This window comes from Pithys albifrons, chromosome 12 (genome assembly GCF_047495875.1).
Source record: "Pithys albifrons albifrons isolate INPA30051 chromosome 12, PitAlb_v1, whole genome shotgun sequence".
NCBI classification, from domain to species: Eukaryota; Metazoa; Chordata; class Aves; order Passeriformes; family Thamnophilidae; genus Pithys; species Pithys albifrons.
In genome coordinates, this window is record NC_092469.1 from 8,189,951 (window position 1) to 8,217,136 (window position 27,186).

Below are 27,186 nucleotides of genomic sequence, written 5' to 3' on the forward strand. Positions count from 1 at the left end.
TCTTTAAAATTTTTGAAATTAAGTAGTAAGAGAAACAAATATTTCCTTACCAAATTTTGATAATGTAGCAAATTTTCTGATCTTGCTTATTGTTAGTTTTATTAGATTATTAATGAGTATGTGGAGTTTCATGGATTCTAAATGAATCATGTGGTTCCTTTTGTTGAATGTCATCACAAATATCACATATTAAACTTTCTGTGTGTTTTGATACCTCACTCATTTGAATATTCTTTCTTTAATAACCCTTTATTTTCAATTTTTTAATCTACTTTTTGCACCAAGTTTTGTGTCTAAGCAAATAGTCACATGCTGCAACTTTATTCTATTTATCACCTGTTCTTTATCCAAACAAATTCAAAAGTAAAGCAATATTAAGGTGCAAATTAATTTAGCAGGAAGCATATTAATTTGTTTTCTGTGTCATGTAATTGTCAATAATTTATAATTGTCTTTCTAAATTCCATGTCCACTGAAAAAGTGTTGAAATACAGGTTATTGATCTGCAGTGCCAGCAATACCTGTGGCATAATCCTAGACAGAAGATATTCTGTCCTCCAGACAGAACAGTGAAGTTGTGCCATTTTGATTTATGATGTTTCAAAATTTTATTACTGCTGTTAAACAATTAATAAAAGAATGCAAAAGCAAGTCAGCTATTTTTGATGAGGATTTTAGTTTTAAAAAGTTGTCTGATACTGAGCACGTGTTAACTGTGGGACAGAACATCCCAAGTGTTCTGGGAAGAGATTCTGAGGAAAAATTTGGTGAAATATGAAGTTCAGTATTGCCTTGGGTTTCCTACAGTGCTGGAGGCAACAGTGAATGACATCCATGTCTGTTCAGTTAAACTGATAGTGAAAAGCACCCCGAAAAGAACTGCTAAGAGCAAGTTTTGTATTCCATGAGCAGCCAAGGTGTTTGTTTCTGCGCAGGGAAGCAAGGCAGCCAACGCCACACAAACTTGCTTGCCTGACAGGTGTCAAAGCAGGCTAATTGATACATTTGAACATGAGTGATTACAACATTTCTCATTCATTGTGCAAATGACTACAACATCTCATTACATATTGATTACAGGCGGAGTCTGGGCGGAGTTGGGGTGGTGTTTTCTTCTGGCATCAATTTTGGGGCGGGGTCCTTCTGTTCTTCATCCCCAAAACAAGGGTCCCAGCAGGTCTTCCTCACTTTGACCCAGCTTGCTTCTTTTCATAGGTGACCCAGTAGAAAAAATCTTGGCCAGCTCCCATTTTCTCTATTCATATGTCTACTACTGTCTGATTTAGCGCCTCTGGTTTATGGTACAACGAACTCAGTGATAACCAAGGCCTGGTAAAGAGAACAGAACATGCTTAGTGATAAAGATTGAGCAAACGGGCCTAAAACTTGGGGAGGGGGTTTGGGAATCAGGCCTTGCTCCTTCTCACAAACTGTTACAGGGTGCCATTTTTCCTATTTTGGATCCGCTTTAACAGGACACCCCAATGAAACAATGAGGGGCTGGGGCTCACTGTGGTTCTCTCCCACTCCCAGGCTGCCCTGTGGTGCCCAAGTACTACTACGTGCCAGCTGACTTTGTTGAGCTGGAGAAGAAGAGCCCTGGGAGCCAGCGGCGCTTCCCCAGCAACAGCGGCAGGGACGGGAAGCTGTTCCTGTGGGGCCAGGCCATGTACGTCATCGCCAAGCTCCTCGGTGAGAGCCTGTGTGGTTATTTTTCCTATTTCTTTTCCTGGCTTTCTTTCTTTCTTTTCTTCATGGCAAAATTTATTCATGTGATGCTTTCTGGATTAACTATATCAGCTGCACCTGTGCAGTGATGTTTGTAAGTGCTTTATAGCATTTAATTCAAGTTATTTACTGCTTAAAGCAAGAAAAGTTTAAACTTAGAGTAGTTGCAGTCTCAGAGGAAGTTAATGATTTATTCAACCTGTGTTATTTTTACCCTTTGAAATGCACTTTTAATTGCCATCTGGTTTCTTCTTTTTTAAAGTTTGACCACTGAAGATTGTTATGGTGAATTTCACTCACAAATGAGCTGTTGGTCTCACTTGAAATGATTTTATTAAAGGCTAATGCAAAAAGAGTGGTTAAGCCAGAAAAATCTTCACAGTTGGGTTTTTTTATTTAGTATTTTCTTTAGGAGCAAGATCTATCAGTTTATTTTAACATCAGCAGCATTTACCTGGTAATCAGTAGACAGTTCTAGAAACGTTTTTCTGTGCACACTGTAAACGGACACAGGCTGTTGGTGGTAAAAATGAGAAACACTGCAGGGGAGTTTAAAAATTCAGGACTTGGCAAGGAAAGTGGATGTATCTTTAGGTATGTCTGTCTGGTGCTCCACCTGTTTGGTTTCACGTATTCCTTGCATAATTCCTTTTTTAGTCAACACTTAAAATGCAGGCAATCTCACTGTTAATTAAAAAAACCCTAATTTAATATCTGAGAATATTAACCAAGTAATCCTCAAGTGTGTGTGTGTGTAGGAATACTGATGTAAGTCTGCTAGTATTGATTGTGTACTAATATTTGTGTATTTCTGTGTGTTTGTGTACTTATAGTTTGCTAAATGTTGTCTGTGTAACATAACATTCTTGTGTTTCAGTTCTTTGCTGAACATTCTTACACACTGCTTTTTCTGGTTGTCATTAATAACTGTTTCCTTTATTGTTTTAAAACTTTCTCTCCACTGTGTTCACTGGTTTGCATTCACCCTCTTTTTTTCCAAAATATTCAAAATTTCAGAACTCTTTTTCTTCCTTTTCTCTCACAGTCCTTGCAAGTAGAGCCTGGAGGTATTATTGCAAAGTCTGTTCACCAGGGGTTGTTTTATCAGGAACTCCATTTATTCCTACTGATTCATAACTGGTGCATTTAATTTGGCTCCTTTCTGGGTGAAAACCTCCCTGAATAACAACCTCACCCTTGGTGAAAGTGTTGCTTTGCTTGTTGGTGGGTGCTAATTAAGTGGAAGCCTGACTCCAAATACTTTGATATCTGGGAAGGTGCTGTGTTCCCATTTCCTCCTCCATTCAGAACTCCGTGTCACCTCCAGGGTAGCAATTACTGTGTTTGTTCAGGCTCCTCTGTGGCTCCCGGCTGGGCTCTGCCTGTGCCATCCCCACTGCGAGCTCTGAGTGCAGCCCCTGAGCCAGCACTGCCTCCTCTCGCTGCCTCCCACCCAGGGGCATGGGCAGGGAAGCCACGATTTGGCTTCTGTTTATAAACACTGAGTAACAGACAGCGAGAATGTCTGCGTGTCACTGTGGGAGGGCACTCTGTGTTTATGCAACTGAAAAAATTGTTTATGAAGAAAAAAGGATGTGCTTTGCAGACAGCGATGGTGTTTTTCATAGAATTTCCCCCTTGCCTGGGGTGAGGAGATTTGTAGAACCTTTGTGATAAAGGTCCCAATTTTGGAATAAGGAAAGGAATGCCAAGTATTCAGCTCTTTCATGCAACTAAAATTCATTCAATCTTTCAATTAGTAGCTCTCTTATCTTTCCTTTGCTTTTCCTTACAATTTTTATATCTTGTTCTGTGGATTCAGTGCTGCCTAGAACTAAGAATTTTAACAATATTTTTTAGAGTGTAGACGAAATGGATTAAATGTTGTCAGCAGCTGCTGCTGCAGATAGTGAGCTAAGAAGAAATATCTGCTCTTGCATACTGATACACTTGTTTTTGTGATAATGGTGATGAATATTCACTGAGATTCATTTTAAATACAATGGTGAATGTTGAAAGTTAGCTTAAATTTTATATTAGTCTATTGGTATAGTTCTTTTAAATGTGAAATTATTCTGATTATATATTGTAGTTACTGAGCAATGTAAATCAATGTAAAAAACAGTGGGAATAGAATGTGTATCCTGGAAACCACTGTTGCTTTTAAAAACTATGAGGCAGAGCCTGTTGATCTTGAAATCATTGGATTAATCAATTTTATTGCATCAGCAGCATTACACATAATTCAGGTAACTTCCATCCTTTAGCCAGCATAAGAATTCTGTGTGGAATGGAGCTTGGGTGACTGGTTTCTTTAAATATGATTTGGTAACTCATTTGTCAGTATATTAATGAGTTCTCCATAGCAGTTTTTTATAATGTAGCACTTTTTTTCATTTGTTTTGCCCATGGATCATGACCCCACTGCAGAGCAGAGGAACAGGGTCCTTTGCTGGCAGAAGTCCAGGAAACTGGATGGAAGTCCTGCCTTGTCCCAGCAGGCAGGACAGTGTGCAGTGCCTGGCACAGGTCCTGGCAGCAGCAGCAGCTCTGGCACAGCCTCCTGGGTGAACTGCCCAGCCAGGGCCCTTAACTGCTGCCTCAGCATCTTCCTGCCCCTGCACCCCCTGCTCTGGTCTGTGCTAACACTGTGAGGCTTCTGTCGGGACATATTCTGAATTTATAAACTGCTGTCTGCACTTCCTGCATGGTGCAGGGTTCAGAAACATTCTTACCAAGGCAGGGTTGGTTTGGTCTTGTAGCTGAATGGAGTCATGAGTCACTTCTTTTCTGGATTAATAGCTGCTTATTCCCTGGTGTGGAGGCTTTTAAGAATAGGTACAAAATTGTTGACTTCTAGATAGAAGAAATGAAAATGCATTGTGACCTACCCTGTAGCAGAAATTAAATAAAGCTTGGAGAGTTTCATGTCAAAAAGCAATTTCAGTAGGTGAATGCTTATTTGAAGGGAGATAGTGGCTCAAAGTAGATTATGAACCTTTAGTCAAGGATTTTGTTGAAACTTTTTAAAGCATACTTTTATTGCAATTCTTCTTTTTTTTTCAGGAAAGATTAAAAAAATGGATTTTTAGGGTTTTTTTCATTCCCGTGTAGAAATTGCAAGATTTCAAATATATTTAATTAGGTTATTTTACCATTTGTTCTTCAGATACCATATTGAGAGGTATCTTTGATATCTTTTGTCCCTTTGTGGATGAAAGTTGTGTGATTACCTTGCTGCAGAGGCTGTCTGCTTTTCTTCAAAGCTAAACAGTTTTTGATGGTCATTGCTTTAAAATTAAAGCTCTAGAATAATTCCATGGTTGTGAATTGAGGGATTTTTACCTGACTTGTGTGTTCTGGAGTCTGTTGTCTGCATATAATCTATTAACACATCTTGGTGAGCAAATAAAGGATTGTATAAACTACAATATAGTAATTAGCTGTAGTGAGCGATGCAGGAGTGATTTGGTTTAAAATTAATAGAATTTTAATTTTACAGAATATCCTTTGATCTGTAAGTGGTTGATCCACAGCAAAGGTTACAGCAGCAGAACCAACTCCATCAAATAAGTTTCCATGCTGCCTTCACAAAAACTGCAGGAGGAACTCAAGTCATTCTGTATTTTTATTACCATTTCCTTTCAGCTGACAAACTAGTCAGTCCTAAGGATCTTGACCCCATTGGACGGTACGTGGCTCCCCAGGACCAGCGGAATGTGAGCATGAGATTTTCAAATCAGGTAAGAAAAAGCTTAGTTTTAAAATATTCTTACTGAAAAATTGTCATCTATGTGTTATATGCAGTCTTCTAATATTCCAGTTAAAGTGCAAGGAAGATATTAACTGTATACATATTTTCTAAGTTGATGGAGGATTGCTTTTAAAAGCAGGTTGTAACATCTGTGGTTTTGGGGAAGTGATGCGTGTTTGCCTTCAAATTAAGTGATGCAGTCATAATGATACAGAAAATAAAAGTTTAAATAGCTGCTAATAGGTAGGTATGTTTCTTTCAGTTATAAGTTATGTCAGGAAGGCAAGAATGAGCCTGATTTTTTTTATTCCTTCAAAGTAATTTCAGCTTCACTATATTAATATTTTTTATATTTAAGTGTCCCAAGAACTACAAGGATGAGGTTCTTTTTTTGTGTGGTTGAGACACCGTCCCTGGAGGCATTTAAAAGATGTGCAGATGTGGCACTGAGGGGCAGGATTCAGTGGTGGGCTTGGGAGTGCTGAGCTAATGGTTGGACTCAGTGATTGTAAAGGTCCTTTCCAGCCTTAGTGATTCTGTGATTCCGTGTTCTCCTGTATGTGGATTGAATGCACGGCAGGGACGAGTAACCAGGGATGGAGAATGCTTGAAACACAGCAGTGCAGATCTGTAGTGGGTAGGGTAGCAAGACATAAACATGGTCTGTATGCAGGGGATTTCTTTAATGAAAGAGCTGAGAACTGTGTGTATGGAAATATGTAGCTGAAAGATGTCTTAGCCTTTTTATTTCCTAATATGAAGAATATAGATTGATGAGGTTCCTTGTTCAGCATTGTGTATTTGTTACTGACCCTTAAAAGATGAAGTGTTTATCTTAAGATCTACTCCAAGTTTAGAACTGAACAATGTTTTTCTTGTTCTATGCTAAAGCTGCTTAAGCCTCAGTTTCCCACTCTTTGCTGTTTCCAAGGCAATCCCCGTGCCTGGCTGTTGGCTCATTCTAATGAGGCTGTCCCTGCTGGCACTGCAGCCCTTCTGCCACGTCCCTGTGACATGATGAAAGCTCCATGGCTCCATTTGTTCCCGGTTGCTTTGGCTGTTCTCACCTCCTGGGATTCTGAACGTGGCAGAGCTTGTGAGCTGCTGGCACCATGTGTGCTTTTAGGAGTGCCCTCAGAAGAAGCCTCTGTGAGTCAGGGTTGCTGCAGCCCATCCCAAAGCTTCTCTCTTTGATTCTTCAAAACTTTTGATGTGCCACAGCTGAACACTTTGAAGGAGATGAGGGTTTGTTTTAAAGGCTCTGCATGACTCAGGAAATGGTTTAGTAGAAAAGCATTTTTACTACTCTTTGGGATACCCAGATAGGGAATTTCCAGATCTTCAGAGAGAAGTAGCCTCTGCCCTAAGAGCTTCCCAAAAGTGATAATAAATAATACAATGAAAATTTATTTTCTTATGACTTACTCCTTGGTGGCTGCTTTGTGAGTCAATAAAAAACTAACTTAGTAACATGCAGCTACCCAGTAAAATTCAGCAATATAATAGGGACTTTAAAAGTCAACAGTGTTGAATGCCTTGAAAATAAACAGCCCCATTTGGATATTTTGCTTCATCTGCAAGCAATGCATGAGGAAGGAAGGAAATTCTGGGCTTGCCTAAGCCTGCTTACGCCTCTGTCCTTCCCAGTGATGGGACTTCTTTGCCACAGATGACGCTGCGTGTGTTTCTTTGACTGTAAATGATGGAACATCCCAGATCCTGCTACTGCTTCCCAGTGTGGGTTAGAAGGAAGGAATGCCCTTCTGAATTAGAGGGAAATCAAACTGTGGCATCAGGCCTTTGCCATTGTAGCCTCTGAGCAGCAGAGTAGAAATGGTGACCAGAATGGTTCGTGTCCCTGCGACGCCAACCATGTGGTTGTGCAATTTCTTTGGGATTGTCTGTACTGAAACAGGTGCTGCAGTGTTCTGTGTGGCTTTACTCTTACATTTGTGTCAGGGCAAGATGTTTGTTGATACAGATGTCAGTTAAATGGGTTGTCATGAAGAGAAGGTTAAAGAGTGGAAGGCAGATGAATAGAAGGCCCATGGTGAGTGAGATGTGCTTTACAAGTTCAAAGGTCTTGCAGTTAAAGTCAACAAACTTTGAGTTCCAGCTGAGAGCCTTGAGTTGGACTTTTTTTTAATCTACATTTGAGATTTGCTTAAACAGTTTGTTTTTGATTATGCCATTTTATCTAATTGAGCAAATTTATGCAAAATCAGTATCTAGTATTCGCCTTAAAGTGCAAGGAAAATGACTGAAAATACCATAGAATATGAGAGCACAGATCATCTTAATTACGCCTTCAGAAATCCAAAGGAGTTTCTTCTCTTTCGTGATGTCTTCTCTTTTTTGTATAGCTAAAGAATTATTCAATTAAATTGAATTGAACAGAAAAGTATTTCTACTTCTATTAATTTTCATTTGTGTAAGCAATAAACAAGGAGATGTAAAAATTTCAGATGTTTGTGTGTATAAATTCTGTTGAGATACAGTGTTTTGAAAGGTGGTGTACCAAAAAGAAGGATTTTTTAATTTTTATTTGGAGCCCTGTGCTGAGGAAATATTTCTTAGAGAAATGTATTTTCTATGTAGTCATATTTTCATACTTTGATTGCATTGACTATAAACTTTATGAGCACTTGCCATTGAAAAATGTGATTAATTTAGTTTATTTGTGGTTTTGTTGCCACTACAAAAATATCTGATACTCCCATAAAAATGTAGATTTAAGCAAGCAGTGAAAAGTATTTAAAATATTCCAACCTTAGTTATAAGGTTTTGAAGCCCCATTGAAGAATATTCTAGAATTAGTTAAAGGAAAGCAAGGCAATGTAGATCTACAAAGACAAAAGTGCCATGAAAGCTACATATAACTATATATAATTACAGCTGGGAATGCATTGCTCAGCCCAGAAAATCTGATCAGAGAGCACTCTCATTGTTTGGAGAAAACTGGAATGAAATGAGCACTACAGTAAAAACTTAATGGCGGCTAATGCTAAAATACTAATTTAATCTGTTTATAGCTAGAAAGAAATGTTTTCTCTCCTGATTTAATGCCCAGAAACCTTATTTTCCCTCCCAGGAGGCTGTGTCCATATGCTCCCTCTTGGGGGAATGCCAGTGTGTGCTGGAACAGGGCTCTGCTGCTGGTTCTACTCTGTGCTCCAAAACGCAGCATGGCCCCAGAGCGGGTTCTCCTTTGCAGAGCTCACGTCAGGTCAGATCCCACCCAGGAGCTCAAAGGAAAGTGCAATCATCTATACACCATTGAGGGAATTCCCATGCAGAGAATTTTAGTTCAATGAGGATGACTCTTTAGAACTGCATTACTTAGAACAGCCTATTTTGTGATTCCTTTTTACTGTATCTGTATTCTGTAGAGATTATGCCACAGTTTTGGTTGTTGCATTCTATTTTGGGCAATGGAGTGCAGAAGTAGGCCTGGATGGTAACAGCAACATTTGGGAAATGAGGGAGGGTGGGGATTTTCTGGGTTTGTTTTGTATTTTACTGGCACATGTGAAAGCTGATTTATTGCTGTGTTGTGTTTAATTTCATATTTAACAAAAAATCCTAACCGTACTAACCTGCCACAGTAAGAGTAATTTATCTGCTGGGTTATGTTGAAATATGTGCTTAGGGTTACAATTAATTAATAATATTCTTTCAGTGTTTTGCTATGTAGACTTGGCAGTCATTTGTGAGAACTTCATTTCAGTTACTGCGAATTAAGGTTAATGCCTATTGATGAAGAGAATTGAGAATAGTCAAAATAATAGACTGCTTTTTTATTATTTTCAGGGAAATAGATAATGTGCAGAGAAGGAACAAAAATTATTAATTAGAGGTAGACTGAGATATTTTAAGATTTTTCAGCTCCCTGAGTTATGTTTAGGGTTGGAACATGTCTAATTTGCATGGTTTAGAGATATGTACCATATTGAATGATTTGTTTTGTCATGTTAATTACAAACCTGTTCGTACTTTCATTGCTGGTAATGCAATTGTCTATCACAGCTAACACAGTGCTGAGTTTGCCCAGTGCTGGTTTGGAATTAGAGGCACAGGAGTGTTGCAGGCTGTGTCAGTGAGCTGCTCTGGGGTGTCAGTGGCAATGGGCACACAGTGGGCAGCAATGGGCACACAGTGGGCACCCCATGGACAGCAATGGACATGCAGTGGGCACCCCGTGGGCAGCAATGGGCACCCCGTGGACAGCAGTGGGCATGCACTGGGCAGCAGTGGGCATGCAGTAGGCAGCTATGGGCACCCCGTGGGCAGCAATGGGCATGCAGTGGGCACCCCATGGGCAGCAATGGACACGCAGTGGGCACCCCGTGAGTAGCAATGGGCACCCTGTGGGCAGCAGTGGGCACGCACTGGGCAGCAGTGGGCATGCAGTAGGCAGCAGTGGGCATGCAGTAGGCAGCTATGGGCACTCCGTGGGCAGCAGTGGGTACACAGTGGGCACCCCATGGGCAGCAGGGAGGGCCCAGCTGCTCCTGGAGCAGGTGTGCTCTGTGGCACCGGGGCTGCAGTTCCAGGTGGGTCATTTGGGGCAAGCACAGTGTCTGTTGTGTGCTATTTCTGTTTGCCTCCCCTTGCTCCATGTGCTTGGAAAGCCCAGTAGGTGCCATTTCCATCGGTGTTCTTGGATATTGTTCCCGCTTTCTCACATGCTCAGAATGAATGGATTTTTTTCAGAGTTCTGAGATTTCCTGGCATTGTGAGCAGAGAGGCATACAGGGATAACATCTGTCCAGTGAGAGTGCAGCAAAAGGCTAATACTGAGCTGCTTTCTCTGCCTGCACCAGGGATGGAGTCAAGAATTTTTCCCTTTATCCTATATCTGATGGTTTATAACCTCCTTAAAAACTATGGAGGTTTTCATTTTTTTTATTCTCCTTTTTGGTATGGGGGAACAGCTAAATCAATACTTTACCTTGGCCTTCAGAGGTACATTTATCAGCCACACAGCATGCAGAGTATGGTTGAAACAGCCCCTTCTGCCCGCTATCCAATGGAAATGGAAGGCAGAAGGGTGAGCCTGGCAGGGAGGGCTCCTGTGGTGTCCTGGGCAGGTTCTGTCCTGGTGATTGGTGGTGTGTGAACAATACCTGAGTTGGCCTTATTAGACAAATGTGAAAGCCAACATATTAAAATAGAATTTTTAACAACAACAGGATTTATTTACTGAAATATTTAGGAACTTAATGCCTTTCCATATCTCTTTTTTAAACAAAATATATGGCAAATGCAGTACAGCACAATCATTACTGAAACACAGTTTGAGTGTTGTATCAATTATTTTGATCTGTGTTTCTCTAGGCCACTGCTTGTCATTCTCCAGCCTGTGACATGTCAAATGACAGTGCAAGTAACTTTGTTTGATGTTACAGCACTCCTGTAGCTGTACAGCAATCACAGTTAATTTTTTCCACAATACCTTGGAAGGTCCAGCAGTTTGTCACACAGATTTTGTGTTGTGCCAGTTGTGCTGCAGATGTGTTTGTGTTGTTCTGGCCTGTGTTAGAACCTCCATTTACTGCCTGCTCTAAATGAATCACGTCCTTGGGTTTGGGTGAGTGTGAGAGGAGTCAGTGCTGGGACTGGAGAGGGCTGTGCCTCCCTGGTGACATGGAATACACAGATTTATGCACAACTGATGGTCTGTGGTTACACAGTCCTGCTGAGTTCATCACTGAAGGATAATAATTGAGTCTTAACTTGAGGACCACTCCCCAAGTGAGATCCCAGGCTGTCTGTAAATCAGTACAGCCTTAGAGGGGCTTGCTCATTTTTCAGATGGGAGGGGCCTTTGCTTTTTGTTTTAAAAACAATGATTAAGGTAAAGAATTGATTTGAGTTTTCCCACTGTTTTTACAAATGCAACTGATGGCACAATGACCTTACTTTGAGCAGGAAAATATTTTCATGTCACTTGAACTTCTTGAACCAGATGACTTCTTCATCTGGTCTCTTTGTGCACATACTTCCATCACAAACTTGCTTCATGTGGCAAAAAGTCCAACATTTGTAGTGAAAGTGCAGTGCTGACAAGACTTCTGGGAAAATGTTATCAAGAATTCCTCTGCAAATCCCCAAGATCTAACTTGATATCAAGCAAGCATTCACTGTGAGCTTCTTGCTCCAAATCAATGTGTCCATCCCTCTGTCAGCACAGAAAATGCTGTCTTTTTATACAATTGATACAAGATGCGTTTAACTTCTCTTATTTGTGTTCTGGTAGTTTCTAGGCACAAGTAGACAAAAAGCATTTTAGCACTGACAGTGTGAGCTGCTGTTAGTTCTGTTGGTTTTAGTGGTTGAACACCAGAGAAGAAACGAACAGGGAGTAACTTGGACATGCCATTTTTTAGTTCACGGTGCTCTGCCAGTGATGAGAAAGGTGAATTGTCATTCCAAGACCCAGGGAGCTGAGTCAGTGTTTTCACCCAGCGTGCTGGATTCACTCCTATTTGCATAGTTTCCTGATGTAAAATACAAGTATCTGTTTCAAACATGAAATATCTGTGTAGTAAACAATGCAAGGGAGTGCAGTTATCTCCTGTAAAATATATCTTTGCTGTAACTGTGAAGACTGCCTGTCTGATCACAGTTTTTCAGAGTAAAGACTGACATTATCAGTCATTATTTCTAAGTGAATTTTATTATTTACCCAAAACGCATCTTGCAGAGTATTATTGATAGGACAGTCTTCCCATAGTTTGAAATTTACAAGTTTTAGTGTTTTTCTTTCAATTTATTCATGCTGTGAGAAAAGCAATGCAGACAGTGATGTCTGTCATAGCTGTGAATTGTTTAAACAGCCATTGTGCCTGTCCATGCTGTATTGAACAAAGTCTCTAGTTAGCAATGCTAATAATATTTTTTCCATTATTTTCTAGGGTCCTTTAGAAAATGATTTGGTAGTACATGTGGCCCTCATAGCAGAAAGTCAGCGGTAAGTATTGACTTTTATTAAGAATGTATCTAGTAAGGAAGGGTTGAACAATACATATCTTGAATGGTATAGAATAAAATACTGCTGTTTGTGTATCTCCTGCCAAGATAATTGTTAAAACTAAGACTATTCTGTGATTAAATTTGTCCTTATTTCATTTACAGCCTGCAAGTTTTTCTGAACACGTATGGAATCCAAACTCAGACCCCCCAGCAGGTGGAACCAATCCAGATATGGGCTCAAAAAGAACTTGTCAAAGTAAGGAATTTTGCATTTAAGATTATTTATCTAACTGTACATTTCCTTTGGAAAAATAAGAGTTTATATCACTTGTATCTCCCCAAGCTTGTTATCTACCTTTTTTTGGGCAGTGGTGATATGAAAAGAGAAGGAAGAGGAAAACAAAAAAATGGGATAAGATACATGGAATACATCTGTAGTGGAAGTATAGCCCAGGAGAGGAGGAGAATGTTCTGTAGGCATAGATGAGAGAAAAGAGAACACAGAAACAGATGCTGTGCAAGACCACTGTGGTTTGTTTCATGCTCATAAATCAACCCAACAGTCCAGTCTGCTTTCACAGCTATTTCTTGCTATTAGCAGTTTTAATAATGCAGAATCGAAGGTCATTTTAATAAAAAAACAAACCACCTGCTGGAAGCAGCTGGACTTGCCTGAAACATGCCCTGTTCAGTGCTCTGTGCTGAATCTGAACAGACTTTGATTGCATGTCAAGGTGGACAGTGCTTACTGAAGACAAAACTGCTGTAGTAGCCTGTGTGTCAGTGTGAGGCCTCAGGCTGGAGAAAGAGTCTTCAAGGAAAGAGACAATGTGAAAATGTTAAGAAAGCAATTTCTGTTTTTCATTCTAGCAAAATGAAAGTCCTTTAAGTGTTCGATTGTCATGTCTACATTGTTGTGTTGCTGCCATTCCTTTGCCTCCATTACTTCCTCCAGAGGTTCAGCTTTGGGGTTTTTATGCAGAGATGGGTTATTTGAAGCTGTTGGTGTCCTGATGGCTCCATTTCTTTCCCTCTTGAATGTGGTTACTTAGTCTGGGTGAACAAGTCATGTAGGTAATTCTATTTTCTCTTCTAAATAGTTCTTGGTATTAATGCAGAAACACAGGCAGGCTCAGGGAGGCCCCAAGCTGACAGCAATAAAAAGCTATTGAGTGTCATGTTTGTTCAAGTGTTCACTTTCATTGCCTTCTGAATTATCTTCCTATAACATAAAGAAAGATTGAACTTGGGAAAATGCTCAGAATTCTGAGTATTCTGCAGTAATGGTGGGTTCCTTACCTCAAAGAGCCCAAGTAAGGGAAAATTACACCTTTCAGTCAGGTTTAACTGGTATGTTTCTATTGTCTTGCTCACAACCTCGTTGTTTTCTTATGGTTTTGTTCTCATATACTGTAATAAATAAAGATTATTTTTTCATATGCAAGCCTTACAAAATTATATCAGTTGAATACTAGGCATACATAAATAAGAATCAAGCTGTGAATAATGAGATAATTCCCTCTTGCTTGTGTTGTTGATGCATTAATTTTTCAGGCTTTTACTAAAATTAGAATAAAGATCTTTAAAGAATTCCTATATTAGTCTTTTACCTTTGTATCCACACTGGGAAAGCCTTACAGATGGCAAAATTGGCCAGATAATTAATGCAAATCATGCTTTAAAAAATTATTTCAGTAAGCAATTTGAAAAATTAAAATGCATTTTAATTATATAGATTATAAAAGTAATAGGAGCAAGAGGGTAAAAAGAAGACCTAATATAGGAAACAACAAGTTAAAAAAAACCACAACTGAATAGTAATAACAACCACATGTTATGAATCATTTTCTAATCAAAGCAGAATGCACACAGTTTTCTTTGTGAGATGTACCAAGAGCATAAGGAAGGTTTTTATCAGTTTTCATGATTCTTTCTCACAGGCTTACTTCCATCTGGGAGTCAATGAAAAATTGGGATTATCTGGAAGACCAGACAGACCAATAGGATGCCTTGGAACGTCAAAGGTCATTGCAAGAAATGTTTATATTCCTGTTATTTATGTATAAGTTAGATAAACATTGAGTAAGTCTCTGAATTATTTTAGGCAGAATTGAAATGTAATTTTGTTTTATGCATATATCTTACCTTTAAGTCCTTGTATTTGGTTATTATGAATGTGCCAAGTAATACTTGGCTGAATGGGGATGAAGGGAATTGCTTTAACTGAAATCAAATGTAGACCTGGACACTTGATAAAAACCAGAGTGCCTAAAATCATGTATGTAGGAGGTTCCTTTTTTTTTAATTCAGCTGTTTTACAATGATTATTATTTTGATAGTTTCAAAATAAATTTTCAACTACTTCAGTGCTTCAGATATTTGAGAAGAGGTGAACAGAAGTTTGCTCTCTCAACAGATCTATCGAATTCTGGGGAAGACTGTGGTTTGCTACTCAATCATTTTTGACCTCAGTGATTTCTACATGTCTCAGGATGTTATGATGTTGATTGATGACATTAAGGTATGTGTAGCTTCTTCTTTGAGAAACTGACAAAAACAGAGCCTAGAGAAGACTAAACTGTGAAATCTGATAAAGGAGCAGACTGAAGGGGGAACACTCTGTAGTGTGTATTCCTTTAACACAAAAATAAACTTGCATTTGGAAAGTGTATTAAGATGAATATCCTGACAGCCCGGTATGAGTTCTAGTGAGCATCTCTGTCTGACAGAACAACTGCCCCAGAGGTGATAGGGAATGCTGCAGGCAGCAAGCAGATCATTGTTTGCATCTTTGGGAAAAGAAATGTTCTTGGCTGAAAAGAGGGACAAGCACTCAGCAACAGGACAAGGGGGCATGATGGGCTCAAGCTCTGCCAGGGGAAATTGAAGTTGGAGATCAGAAAAAAATTCTTTCCAGAGAGAGTAATCAGGCATTGGAATGGGCTGCCCAGAGAGGGGGTGGATTCCCCATTCCTGGAGGTTTTTAAATTGAGATTGGCCGTGGCACAGAGTGCCATGATCTGGTAAAGGGACTGGAGTTGGACCAAGGGTTGGACTTGATGATCGTGGAGGTCTTTTCCAACCCAATCGATTCTGTGATTCTATGATTCTAAGACTGGTGTTACAGGAAATAAGAAAGCCTTTTCTGGAAGAAATACTACTTGATTTAGAACAGATACTCAAAGTGGCCTGCCTTTAAGGTGGGCAGCAGTGGGGAGCTTACCTGCCACATGTCCTGGGCTTGAGTAGCTACTTGCAGTGCACAGAAGATGTCCCTGGTTATTCCATGCCCGTGGCTGGGATTCAAAACCTGGGATCCTCATGTCCACTTCCTAGGTCATTGCATGTAGTTCAGTACCCTGCTCACTCCATGATTCTTACAGAGGCTTAGGAGTATTTTCAGAACACTTATGAAATAGCAGGGATTGAAAAGCAGTTTGTATCTGTTGGAGAAACCTGCTGGTGATTGATTAGATTGATTGATTTTAACCTGTTGGGTGTTTCAGTGCTGTCATTTTAAGATAGCTCTCCTAATGTCTTGTACTGTGTGTTGTGGTGCATTGTGCTTGTCTTGCTGCTTTGGGGTTTGCTGTAACCCACGTTACCCCTTCCCTAGAACGCCCTGCAGTTCATCAAGCAGTACTGGAAGATGCACGGCCGGCCCCTGTTCGTGGTGCTCATCCGAGAGGACAACATAAGGTACAGAGAGAGAAAACCATGACTTGCAGGGTGCTATTTGCTTAAGTGCAGGATTAATGGAGTTCTGTTTCAAATTCCAGAGGAAGCAGATTCAGTCCAATATTAGATATGCTGGCAGCCTTTAGAAAGGGAGTTGTTGGAGGAGTGAAAGTTCACGTTGACAGAGTACAGGTATGGTGTTTTTTCTGAATGGTGTGTTCTTATCTCCTAATATGTGTATATGTGTTCTTACTACTTTGGGTTTTTATGGGGTTCCAAGGATTTTATTTAGTATCATGACATTAAGGAGTCAAGGCTCAAGATATTTGGTACAGTTTGGTTTGTCTCAAAAGAAACATGGGTTTATTTTAATTCCTTTTGATAAGTCTTTTGAAAGTCAAAATCTTCATAGAGGATTTTCAGAAAGGAGAAGGGTTTTTTATGTTAGGCAATCTTGTGAAATTACTACCAAAGGATAAAGGACGGTGTCAAGCACTGAGGGATTTCTCGTGATTAGGTAATCAGCAAGGAGGGAAAACGGTGCTTCACATATATTAAAATTCTTACAAGAGCTAAGATCTAGCTTTAACATCTTTGCTGTTTGAATTCATCTTAAAGCAGGAATGTTCCTTCATTAAAATGTGAAAATTACTGAGTCAGGTGCTGATTTTACATACTTGTATGTGCTTCATTTTAGTTTACACCTGTTGAAGAAGCCTTTTTTTATCAAAGAGAGAAGAGCAAAGACAGTTATGACTCCTTGTTTGCTAGAAAATCATTAACTTGTAGAAGAGCTGGATCATTTTTAAAGAAAATGTGCCTAGCTATGATGGTTCAAGATATCCTTGGGATCTTTCAATATTTATGTATTTCTCCCGGTCCCATGTAGGTCATGTAGTCTCTTCTGGTGCCATTGACTCTTTCTATAGCAAATGCCATTACTGTCCAAGCAGAACCTTCCATTTGGCTACAGGGTTTGTTGTTGTGGTTTGGTTTGTTTATGTTTTTTATAATTTAACTGCAATGCTTTCTTACATTGCATTGATTCAACCGGTGTATTATCAGGCAAGACATTTCTCTATCTACACGTCCTTATTTTAAGCACTGCACTGAACAGCTGTCAGGAACTAAACTTTCCCTTCTGTTCTCATTGACCTTCTGGAAAGGTCCTTCTGTTTAATGTAAAGGGTTTAAGGTGTTGGCAGTCACGGGTCTTTGCTTTGTTAATTAGCCAGAAAAAATAAGAAAACTGCAAAGAACTGTTTGTTTGACTTCAAGGCCAGTGGAGGTGCTGGTGGGAGCCTTTCCTGCTGGGATACAGTGAACTTTCTCCAGAATCTCAACCAGAATCTCTGTCTTACTGCACAGTTGTCACATTTTGTTAACACTCTTGTTTCATTATAGGAAAGGATTTGGGAAATAGAACAAGGGACATGTCTAATTCGTGGTGTTTTCTTGAATAATTCATATATTCCAACAAAATATATATTGATCTCTGTGAGCTGAATTCAGCTGCCTCATTTAGATGCACATGTTAAACGTGCCTAGAGAGAATGTGTGTCTCTAACTGGATGAATGCTCTTTTTTCCTGTATATTATACCAAATCTGATTTCATTTAAAAATATGTATGCTCAGAAGATTTGCAGCTCCTTTCTGCTTTTTGCCTTCATTGTCATCATGTACTCAAGCAGATGTGCAAGGCAAAGAGTGAATGACACTGGTAATAAAGGTAAAGCAGGTTTTTTTATATTCAGCCATCTCACAGCATAAGAGATCAATATTTTACTGCAACTCATGCACAATGAAGATGGAATATAAAAGTTCACAATAGACACTCAGTTTTATTTAGCTAATGAGAACCATCAAAAGCAGTCTTAAAAATGCTGTAGTACAATACATTTCCTCTGGCAGCAGATAAGTAGAGAATTCATATAAATTCAGAGTGAGTGAATTGTAATGACCACATCAAATAAATGCAGCATTTGGTTTCAGGTGTGTAATCTTTTGAGATGGATGTATTTGTAAGCTGCATTTGATGTGTACACTTAGGGCAGGCATGCTTGGATTAGGGAATGACTCCAGAGTAGGAATGTTGTTGTGTAGTGTTTGCTGGAAACATCACTGAGACTGACAGGAAAACTGCCCGTCCTTCAGCAGTCCCTGAAATAATGAGCAATATGATCCAGAGCAAGGGGATTGTGCAGGGCTCTGGAATGCAAATCCTTGCTCTCAGGTATTTCCATCACATCTGCCTTTTGGGGGTGGGCATTGCTTGGTGAAGCCATAAATTGCAGGCAAAATAACAACAAAACAGCAACGAAGAAGAGACAGCAGCCCCAGGAGGCTTCTGCTGTCTTAAGCTGTCATTTTCCTTATGAGAGAAGAAAAATACTCTGAAAGTATAAAAATATTTGGAACTGTAGATAAAGAAACTACTTTTCTCAGTGGAAACCACCAGCAATGTACTGAGATCAAAAGACAGTTATATAGTTGTGTACATATTTTTAAATTCTTTTTTAAATTTTTCGTTTCAGACATTAATATCTGGAGCAGTTGTTGAACAACTTGACTTCCTAAGAATCACTGAAACCGAAGAGTAAGGCTTTGTGTAAATAGTAACAATGTTGTATTTCATAATTAAAATATTCTCTGAACTATGAAGAAATGAAATACTTATTTTTCAGGGCTCCTGTATTTAAGAGTTTGGAGGAATTGGATCTCCCAAAACATTCAAAAGTCAAGAGACAGTCTAGTACTCCAAATGCTTCTGAACTTGAGCAGGAACCAGATGTAAATATTAATGACTGGAAAACCAAGTCAACATATGAGATCCTTCAGAAACTTAATGTAAGAAACTTCATAAAGATACAGTGTAACTTTGTTCTTGGGAAATAAGAAAATCTGTGCCAATATTCTTTTCAACAGCAGCCTGCTGGAATCAGCATTAGTGTCATGGTCAGTGTTATAATACAGCTAGTAACACATCTGATCCTCCTCTTCATACCCAGGGAACCTTCCCCTTTACAGTCCTTAACAGCACAGAACTCCCTGGCCCTTGGTGCTGTCACATTGCCTGTCAGCTCTCCCAGCTGCCCCAGTCACTGGTGCTAAGTGACCATCTGGAAGGGGATCCATTTATCATATGTCTTAGGAACAGATACTTGATTCACAAATTGAAATTCAGAAGACTTGAGCAGTGTGTATTCACTCAGATAGACTGGGAACATCTTAATGACATCAAGAGAAAGTTCCAGTCTGGCATTTTTCCTGTGTCTAGAGGAAAACTACCAGTGTGTCTGTTCTAGATGTCGTGTTTGATACAAAACCACAAAGTATTCTGCTTGGTTCCTTATGTCATTACAAGCATTTCTGCTGTAAATCAAAGGGCCTGAGAATGAAAAATCAGGCAACATTTCCAAGGTCAAATTATCACAACTTAATATGAACCCCAGAGAAGCCCCTGCAAGCAGCAGTGACATGGATACAGCATACATGGAGTACGAAAGAGTTGTGAAATCCCCTTGAAATGAACATTTGTAGACTTTTTCCTAAATTAAAGGAAAAAAAAAAGAGGCCTTTTGGTTGCACTTGAAATTTTTAATAGCTGTTCTGGTTTTGCTTCACTGAAAATCTGAAGGCTATTTGTGGTTTTGTTGTTGCTGTTTTTTTTCCTAAGGACTGCAATTGCTTAGCAAGTCAAGCGTTGCTCTCGAGTATATTGCTGAAAAGGGAAGGACCGCATTTTATCACCAAGGAAGGTAAGAGCTGCTTTCATTTGCCTATTCAGAGTATTTGAGGAAGCAGCTGTATGTTTAGTTGCAATGAGCATGAATAATAGCTGTGCATTCCAGCAGTTGTGTAGTTGTTTTCTGTGCCATTTAAAGCAATTTCTGCATTAAATGGGACATGCAAATTCATTGTGTGGTGGGGAATGAGCTGCTGAATATATGAACTCCCTTAGATTATTTGTAAGCCAGTGCTACATCTAGTTGTAATTTTCAATGCATAGATTAAAAAAAATAGAGGATTTGACCTTGTACAGAAAACTAAAACTTAAGTCTGTATGTCTGTAACAGTGTGAAATATAGGGAGCTTTATACTGAATTTTTATTCTACTTTGATGCAATCTGACTTCAGTGTATCTGTGAAACTACTCCAATTTTGTATTATGACTTTTTCTTATAGCACAGAATTTAAATTCCTGTAAAATAATTCTCAAAAGGCTACCAAGGTTTGTGGCCTTTCTGCTACGAGTTTTGGTGTTTAGTTGTTTTTTTTTCAAAGAGTGCTTATTTTTTGCCTTTATAGATAAGAATACTCCTCAGAAAACGAGGAATGTTCAGATCAAATAATATTCTCTTAGTTGGCAGTGTGACTTACCACCTCACGTTATAGAGCCCTGCTTCTTAATTTTGATACAAGACAGCTGGTTCTTGTCACGGAGAGTTGTCATTTTTAAAAAGCATATATTGTATCCATATTGCTGTATTAAAAATGCCTTTAATCAGAGAATATCCTGAAGGGACCCACAAAGATCATCAAAGTCCAGCCTCTGGCTCTACACAGGACACCCCAAGAGTCACACCCTCTGCCTGGGAGCTTTGTCCAGACACTCCTGGAGCTCTGGCAGCCTTGGGGCTGTGCCCACTGCCCTGGGGAGCTTGTTCAGTGCCCACCACCTTCTGGGGGAAGAACCTTTCCTAATATCCAACCTAAACCTTCCCTGACACAACTTCAGGCCATTCCCTGGGGTCCTGTCCCTGGTCATCTTAACCACCTTCATATCCCTCCTTTGAACACTTTTTTATATCTTTCTATCTTTCTTATACTCTGGTGCCCCAAACTGCACTCAGTCCTGGGAAACGATGTCAAACGGAATACAGCTCATTGGCTGGCACCCCGTGCATTGGGCATGGCTGGAATCTGCACATCAGGCTCATGGAGCTTTTCCACCAGTTCCCTGCACTGTTGTTTGGTTTTGAGAACCTCGGGAGCTTTTTGTCAGTCTTCTGCAGGTTGTTTTCTTTGCTCTTCTAAACTCAGGGTAGATGCCCAAACCTCTCAGCAACCAGCACTGCCCCTTGTGACAACTTAAAGTCATCACAATGACCAACTTAAAAACTCTGAAATCATTTAGGTCAAAACAAAGTGCTGTTGTGCCTCAGACTGTTCACAGCTAACTTGGACTAACTTGTACAGACCTTTGTGTGCCATCCCACACGAAGCAGTGGGTGATGATAACCTTTTTAATATGCACTTTGTATTAAACAGGCTGAGTCACTGACTAAAAGTTCTCTGCATCCCACGGCTGGAGGCTACTGAGGCTGACATTAAATAATCACACAATCAATAAAACCTAAATCTAAAACCAGGAGCTGAAGGACCTTGGCTTCTGCAGTTTGAGGATGTACCTTATAACGAGGTGTGCCTTTATAGGCCAAACCTGTATGGAGATTGATTTTCCCCAATACGCTGCAAGAATAGGTGATATCATGGGCGTCTCTATAGCATGAGCAGCAATTTCAGCTGAAATCTGATTTGGTTTCTTGCATAACAACCTACACTGGGAGACAGGAGACTTGATTGCATCTAAATTTGAGATGTTAAGCATAATGGAAAAGTGCTTTACTAAAGCAGATTCAAAATTAACTGATCTCATCAAATTTATCTTCCTACTATTAAATGAAAACCTGTGCATTTTTTTGCTTGTGTTTTGTTTTGTTTGTTTTTGTTGTTTTCTTTTTTTGTTAAATGACTTTAGGTACTGTTGCTGAGCATATTGAAAGAATCTATAGACGAGCTGGCAGCAGAAAGCTCTGGTTTGTATACATATATCATGTTCCTTCTGTTTTACAGCAGGTTTCTTTTCTAATGTGTTTTATAGAGAGTAAGGCTGGATTCTTACACACTTAGAGGGGTAGAAATGACAACTTTACTGACAAAATTATATTGGTGCATGGCAGCTGAAGATCTGGTTTAATATGCTTTAAAAAATTAAGAAATATCTTCTTCCTGTTATGTTTTAAAATAGAAAAGCAATAGGCTGGCTTTGCACTGAGTGCTATTGCCAATGTACAATTCTCATTAAATTGAAATAATGAGAAAAGAATACTAATATTCTTATTTCTTACAGGGCATGATAAAACATTATCAATAGCTTTCTGTAGCAAGGCTGCTGATCAGATGTAAATCAGTTAAGCTGCTACACTAACATAGATTTATTGCCCTGAAGTAATTTGCTTTGAGTCTGACTTTGTCACAATAACTTTAAAAGGTTTTGGCAAATAGGTTGATGTTTACATGTTGTTTATTAATTTCTCTGCCCTGAAGCTCAGTAGACATTTAATTTCTTTTTATCAAGGAAATTAGTTGAGCCCGTCCTGAGCTCTTCTCTCTCTGTAACTATTCCTAACAGATCAATCCGTAACTATAAAAGCTGCTTTTCATTTTTGTCTCTTCATACAGTTAAATGGGCCTTTGCCAGTAATGAGGTAGAACCAAAATACCTTGGTGGTATTTTTTTGTAAATGATAAAAATCAGAAGTATTTTTAGAAACAAAATATGTAAACTATCTTTCATTTCTCTTCCCTGATTGCCATGTGACACACGTATAGGTTGGTGTTGCGCTACAGTGCTGCATTTGCACAGAAATTTTCTTCTTCTATAACCCCACATATTACTACTTTACTGGTACATGGGAAACAGGTAAAGTGCCCAGAAGTCTGAAGTGCAGCTCTGTGAGATATTTTTTTTGCTTATTTGCATTTTGATGGTGTCAGCTAATGCATTTTTTAAATGCTTTGCTCTTGATCTTAAGAAGTGTGTAGCAGTTTTCCCAGGAATCAACATCAACTGTTTGAGCTTTTACTAACACTGTAGGATATTACAACTTGTTCCTTAACTCTGTGAATAAATGATTCTTAGTAGCCTCCAAATCTGTGCTAGAAAAGCTCAATTACAGGCCTGTTAGGTTTGCATTTTGTCAGGAAATTATTATTAAAAGTATTCATATATTTAACCTTCAACTGCATCTATGGAAAAATGGTTTTCTTAGCAGTTGCAGCTTGTTTTTAGCCTAGCAGGTTACTCAGGTCTCTTGTTTTCATGCTACATGTGCAAAATATTACCTCAGCATGGAACACTCAACAAAGCCTTGGTGTTATGTGTTGTACTTTCTCTTGCAAAATCTGGCTCTTCCTTAGCCTTGGTAATTTTTTAGTCTATTTATCTTGCAAAATATTGAAAATGTTATAAAATAAAAGCTGGCATCTCTTACCTGTCCGTTTTCAAGATGCTGCTGAGAAAAGAAGAAGCTTTTTGTGGAACTGGTAGTTTAATGAGTTCTAACTAAATATATTTTTGATCCATTAACCTATATCTAGACTAAAAAATGCAAACCCATAGAAGATGACATAAAATCTGATCCAAATTCCACTTTCTAAATAATGCTGTTTTCACTGAGTTAGCTTTGAGATCTCTGCTGTGGCAGACTTTAAGCTGATACATGAATTCATTAAACTGGCCTGTGATATGTAGTGGGACTGCTCTGTTTTCTGCCCTCAGGTCTGTTGTGCGCTTCGCAGCAAGTCTTTTAGGTAAACTAGTGGACAGCCTTGCACCATCTATTACTAATGTTTTAGTTCAGGGCAAGCAGGTAAGTGTCTGCTCCTCAGAAATGTATTAAGGAATGATAACAGAGAAACTAAACAAATGGCTTTGTCATTTTGAAGGCCTCTGATGCTTCTTTTAAAAGTACCCAATGGCTTCAAATATCTTTACTGCAGAAGAAAAATCCAGAAAAAGTAAAGATATATTTAATAATTGCATATAGAATTGACTAATGATTTAATTTATACTTAATGACAGGGTAAGACTGGAAAGACAGTTCAGCATTTAGGTGAGAGGGGAAGAGGCACAATTTACATGAAACTCCTGAGGTTTGAGATCTGCAGGGAACTCAGAACCCCTTCCAGTACCTAAAGGGTCTCCAGTAGAGCTGGAAAGGGACTTTTGACAAGGGTATCCAGAGACAGAACAAGGGGAATGGCTTTCAAGTGAGATAGTCTTAGATCAGGTATTAGGAAGAAGTTGTTCCCTATGAGGATAAGCAGGCCCTGGTGCAGGGTGCCCCAGAGAAGCTGTGGCTGCCCCATCTCTAAGAAGGTCCAAGGCCAGGTTGGATGGGGCTTGGAGCAGATGGTCTTTAAGGTCCCTTCCCTCCCAAACCTTTCTATGATTTTATATATATGCCGTCTTACTTCACAAAAGTATATGGAGTGAAGTAGAAAGGCATCTTTTGAAAGACTTAAATGAAAACTTAGCCACTCTTTCCCTGTTTGAGCATAAGACAACACATGGGTGGCAGCTGAGCAAAAGGTCTTCCAGAGTTTTAGTGTTCTATTTCAACAAAGTTTAATCATGACTGTTTCTTCCTTTCCTAAGGAGGATGTAATTTTTCCCCCAGCACAATAATTTTAATTAAGTTCATGAATAGCTGCTTCCAAATAATGCTGATTGAATATTTATGTATTTTTGTATTAAATATATGTTTGTGTATACTTGCTTGTATGTAATGTTGTTGTGACAGATTTGTCTTTGTCCTACTCCAGACTGAGGTCTGGGTTTGTGCTTCTGGAGCTACACAGCTGTAGTGGAAACTACACCTGCATGCAGCTTGATTTGAGGCTGTTTTCAACTTCTTAACCTAACTTTCCTTCACTGATCACTTTATAATAATGATCTTTATTATAGGAGAAAAACTAGTGTTGCTGTTTTACTGACAGTAGGTTAGAACCGAATCAGAATTTTAACAAAATTTTTTTTTTGTGATTAAACAACCCAGTAGCAGCAGTATGGTTTCTTGAAATGAAGGCTGTAACTTCTAGGATGCTATTAGAAATAAGAAAACAAAACTATAAATTTGATTCTGAATTTTAAGGGAGCTTCACAGCTGAAATGTATGAGATGAAATACTGTCTAAACCTGATGTACAGTCATGATTATAACCAAAGCATTTTTAATTTAGAAAAGTATATTCCATATTTACTGTTGCCTTTAGTGAAGGTTATTACTTCAATAGCATCCAATTAACAGTATTAACAAGCATCAGCCAATGACATACAATTATTTTTGTACTGTGAAATTTTAACAAGCAAAGCAGAGTTGATCAAGTTGGATTTCTGAATTGCTTCTGCAGTGCTTTTATTCCTGTCTGTATCTTCTGAATTGTTTCCAATACAACCATAGGTGACACTTGGAGCTTTTGGCCAGGAGGAAGAAGTTATTTCTAACCCCTTATCCCCAGCAGTGATTAAGAACATAATCTATGAAAAATGTCATTTACAAGATGAAAGAGAAGCCGTAGTGCAGCAGGAACTGGTCATACATATTGGCTGGATCATCTCAAATTCCCCTGAGCTGTTCAGGGGCATGCTGAAGATACGGATTGGGTCAGTACAGTGTCTCTTGCTGTTGTTTATTACTGCTGTTGTGGCAGTGGAACATGCATGATCCAGGTGTATTTGGGTGGCTGCTACATTGCAGAAATGGTTTATGTGAGATGATGCAGCAGAACTTGGACAGTTCAGTTCCAGGAACCCTGCTTGAAATGAGTTTGCCAAAAAGGGTACACAACTATTCCCAAATTTGCCACTGAACAGTGTATAGTCCATTTGGAACGTCCCTCCTGCCAATACAGTTAACTAGAGGATTGTTCCAAGCTTGATCCCTATGATGGCACTGGGTGGGGCTGGGGTCATCCTGCACAGCAGATGGGCAGGGCAGTGTGCTGCCTGCGGGTCCCGGTGCTGCCCGCGGGTCCCGGTGCTGCCCGCGAGTCCCCGTGCTGCCCGCGGGTCCCCGATGCTGCCCCGCAGGTCCCCAATGTTGCCCCGCAGGTCCCAATGCTGCCCCGCGGGTCCCCAATGCTGCCCGCAGGTCCCCAATGCTGCCCCGCAGGTCTCCAATGCTGCCCCGCAGGTCCCCAATGCTGCCCTGCTGGTCCCGGTGCTGCCTGCGGGTCCCCGTGCTGCCCGCAGGTCCCCAATGTTGCCCTGCAGGTCCCCAATGCTGCCCGCAGGTCCCCAATGCTGCCCTGCTGGTCCCGGTGCTGCCCGCAGGTCCCCAATGCTGCCCTGCTGGTCCCGGTGCTGCCCGCGGGTCCCCAGTGCTGCCCGCAGGTCCCGGTGCTGCCCGCAGGTCCCCAGTGCTGCCCGCAGGTCCCCAGTGCTGCCCGCAGGTCCCCGGTGCTGCCCGCAGGTCCCCAGTGCTGCCCGCAGGTCCCGGTGCTGCCCGCAGGTCCCAGTGCTGCTGGCACCAAGGCAGGGTGCTGTGCCTGGCTCACCCGGGGCAGGGAGGCAGGAGCAGCAGGAGCCCAGCCTGGGCATGGGGCTCTGTTAGCAGTGCAGGGGCAAAGGGGATTCTGGTTTTTATTGCAGGGGGGATGTGGTCATGGAGCTGAAGAGGCTTTGTGGGTCACCCCAGCCCACTCCAGAGCCCTGCAGGGTGTGCTCTGCCGGCCCACTCCAGGCCATGCCAGAGGGGCGTGGCCAGGGGCTTGGGATGTGTGTACTGGCAGGGAAGGGAGAATCGAGAGATGGAGTGCACAGTAAGAACTTTTACTGTGAGAGGTTTTCAGGACTTAAGGGAGAAGGCAGGCAAACTGCTGTCTAGGATTAAGGCCTTCAAAAGCTTGTTCTCACTTGAGCAGTCAGGTCATGTGGGTTTGGGGCGAGTGTGGGAAAGGCAGAGGCTGCACAAAGACAATAATCTGAGAAGGATGCAGCTGGAGTTTGATTCCCTTGTGAAACCATACAATTCTCCTCCAGGTCAACATATGCTTCTAGTTCCATTCTCTGCTTTTTAGTAAGTGCTCAGCTCATAATACAGCCTAGTCTAAATCGGTCTTAAAATCTGGCAACCATAAGCAACAAATGCTTGGAACAGTGTTTTCAAGTTACTTAAACTATTTCCATTCAGAGTTTCAGCACAACAACATGCCTAAAAAAGAGCTTGTTCTGTTAAACTATTGTGCATAATGGGAACGAGGTA

The 27,186-nt window shown here is 40.2% G+C and overlaps 1 protein-coding gene across 4 annotated transcripts in view; it reads left to right on the forward strand.

The window, feature by feature from the left end:
- Positions 1 to 27,186, forward strand: part of PHKB (phosphorylase kinase regulatory subunit beta) — a 72,465-nt gene that overhangs the window by 33,709 nt on the left and 11,570 nt on the right. For 3 of the 4 annotated variants that reach the window (XM_071567662.1, XM_071567665.1, XM_071567666.1), the window contains 14 exons: positions 1,534 to 1,692; positions 5,377 to 5,471; positions 12,400 to 12,455; positions 12,620 to 12,713; positions 14,398 to 14,481; positions 14,874 to 14,978; positions 16,074 to 16,156; positions 16,237 to 16,327; positions 18,671 to 18,732; positions 18,821 to 18,983; positions 19,813 to 19,894; positions 21,898 to 21,955; positions 23,701 to 23,791; positions 25,384 to 25,586. In XM_071567662.1, coding sequence (XP_071423763.1) covers positions 1,534 to 1,692; positions 5,377 to 5,471; positions 12,400 to 12,455; positions 12,620 to 12,713; positions 14,398 to 14,481; positions 14,874 to 14,978; positions 16,074 to 16,156; positions 16,237 to 16,327; positions 18,671 to 18,732; positions 18,821 to 18,983; positions 19,813 to 19,894; positions 21,898 to 21,955; positions 23,701 to 23,791; positions 25,384 to 25,586 — 1,426 coding nt within the window. Of the gene's footprint in view, positions 1 to 1,533; positions 1,693 to 5,376; positions 5,472 to 12,399; positions 12,456 to 12,619; positions 12,714 to 14,397; positions 14,482 to 14,873; positions 14,979 to 16,073; positions 16,157 to 16,236; positions 16,328 to 18,670; positions 18,733 to 18,820; positions 18,984 to 19,812; positions 19,895 to 21,897; positions 21,956 to 22,751; positions 22,843 to 23,700; positions 23,792 to 25,383; positions 25,587 to 27,186 lie in introns of all 4 variants that reach the window. The other variant, XM_071567663.1, reaches the window with a different exon arrangement.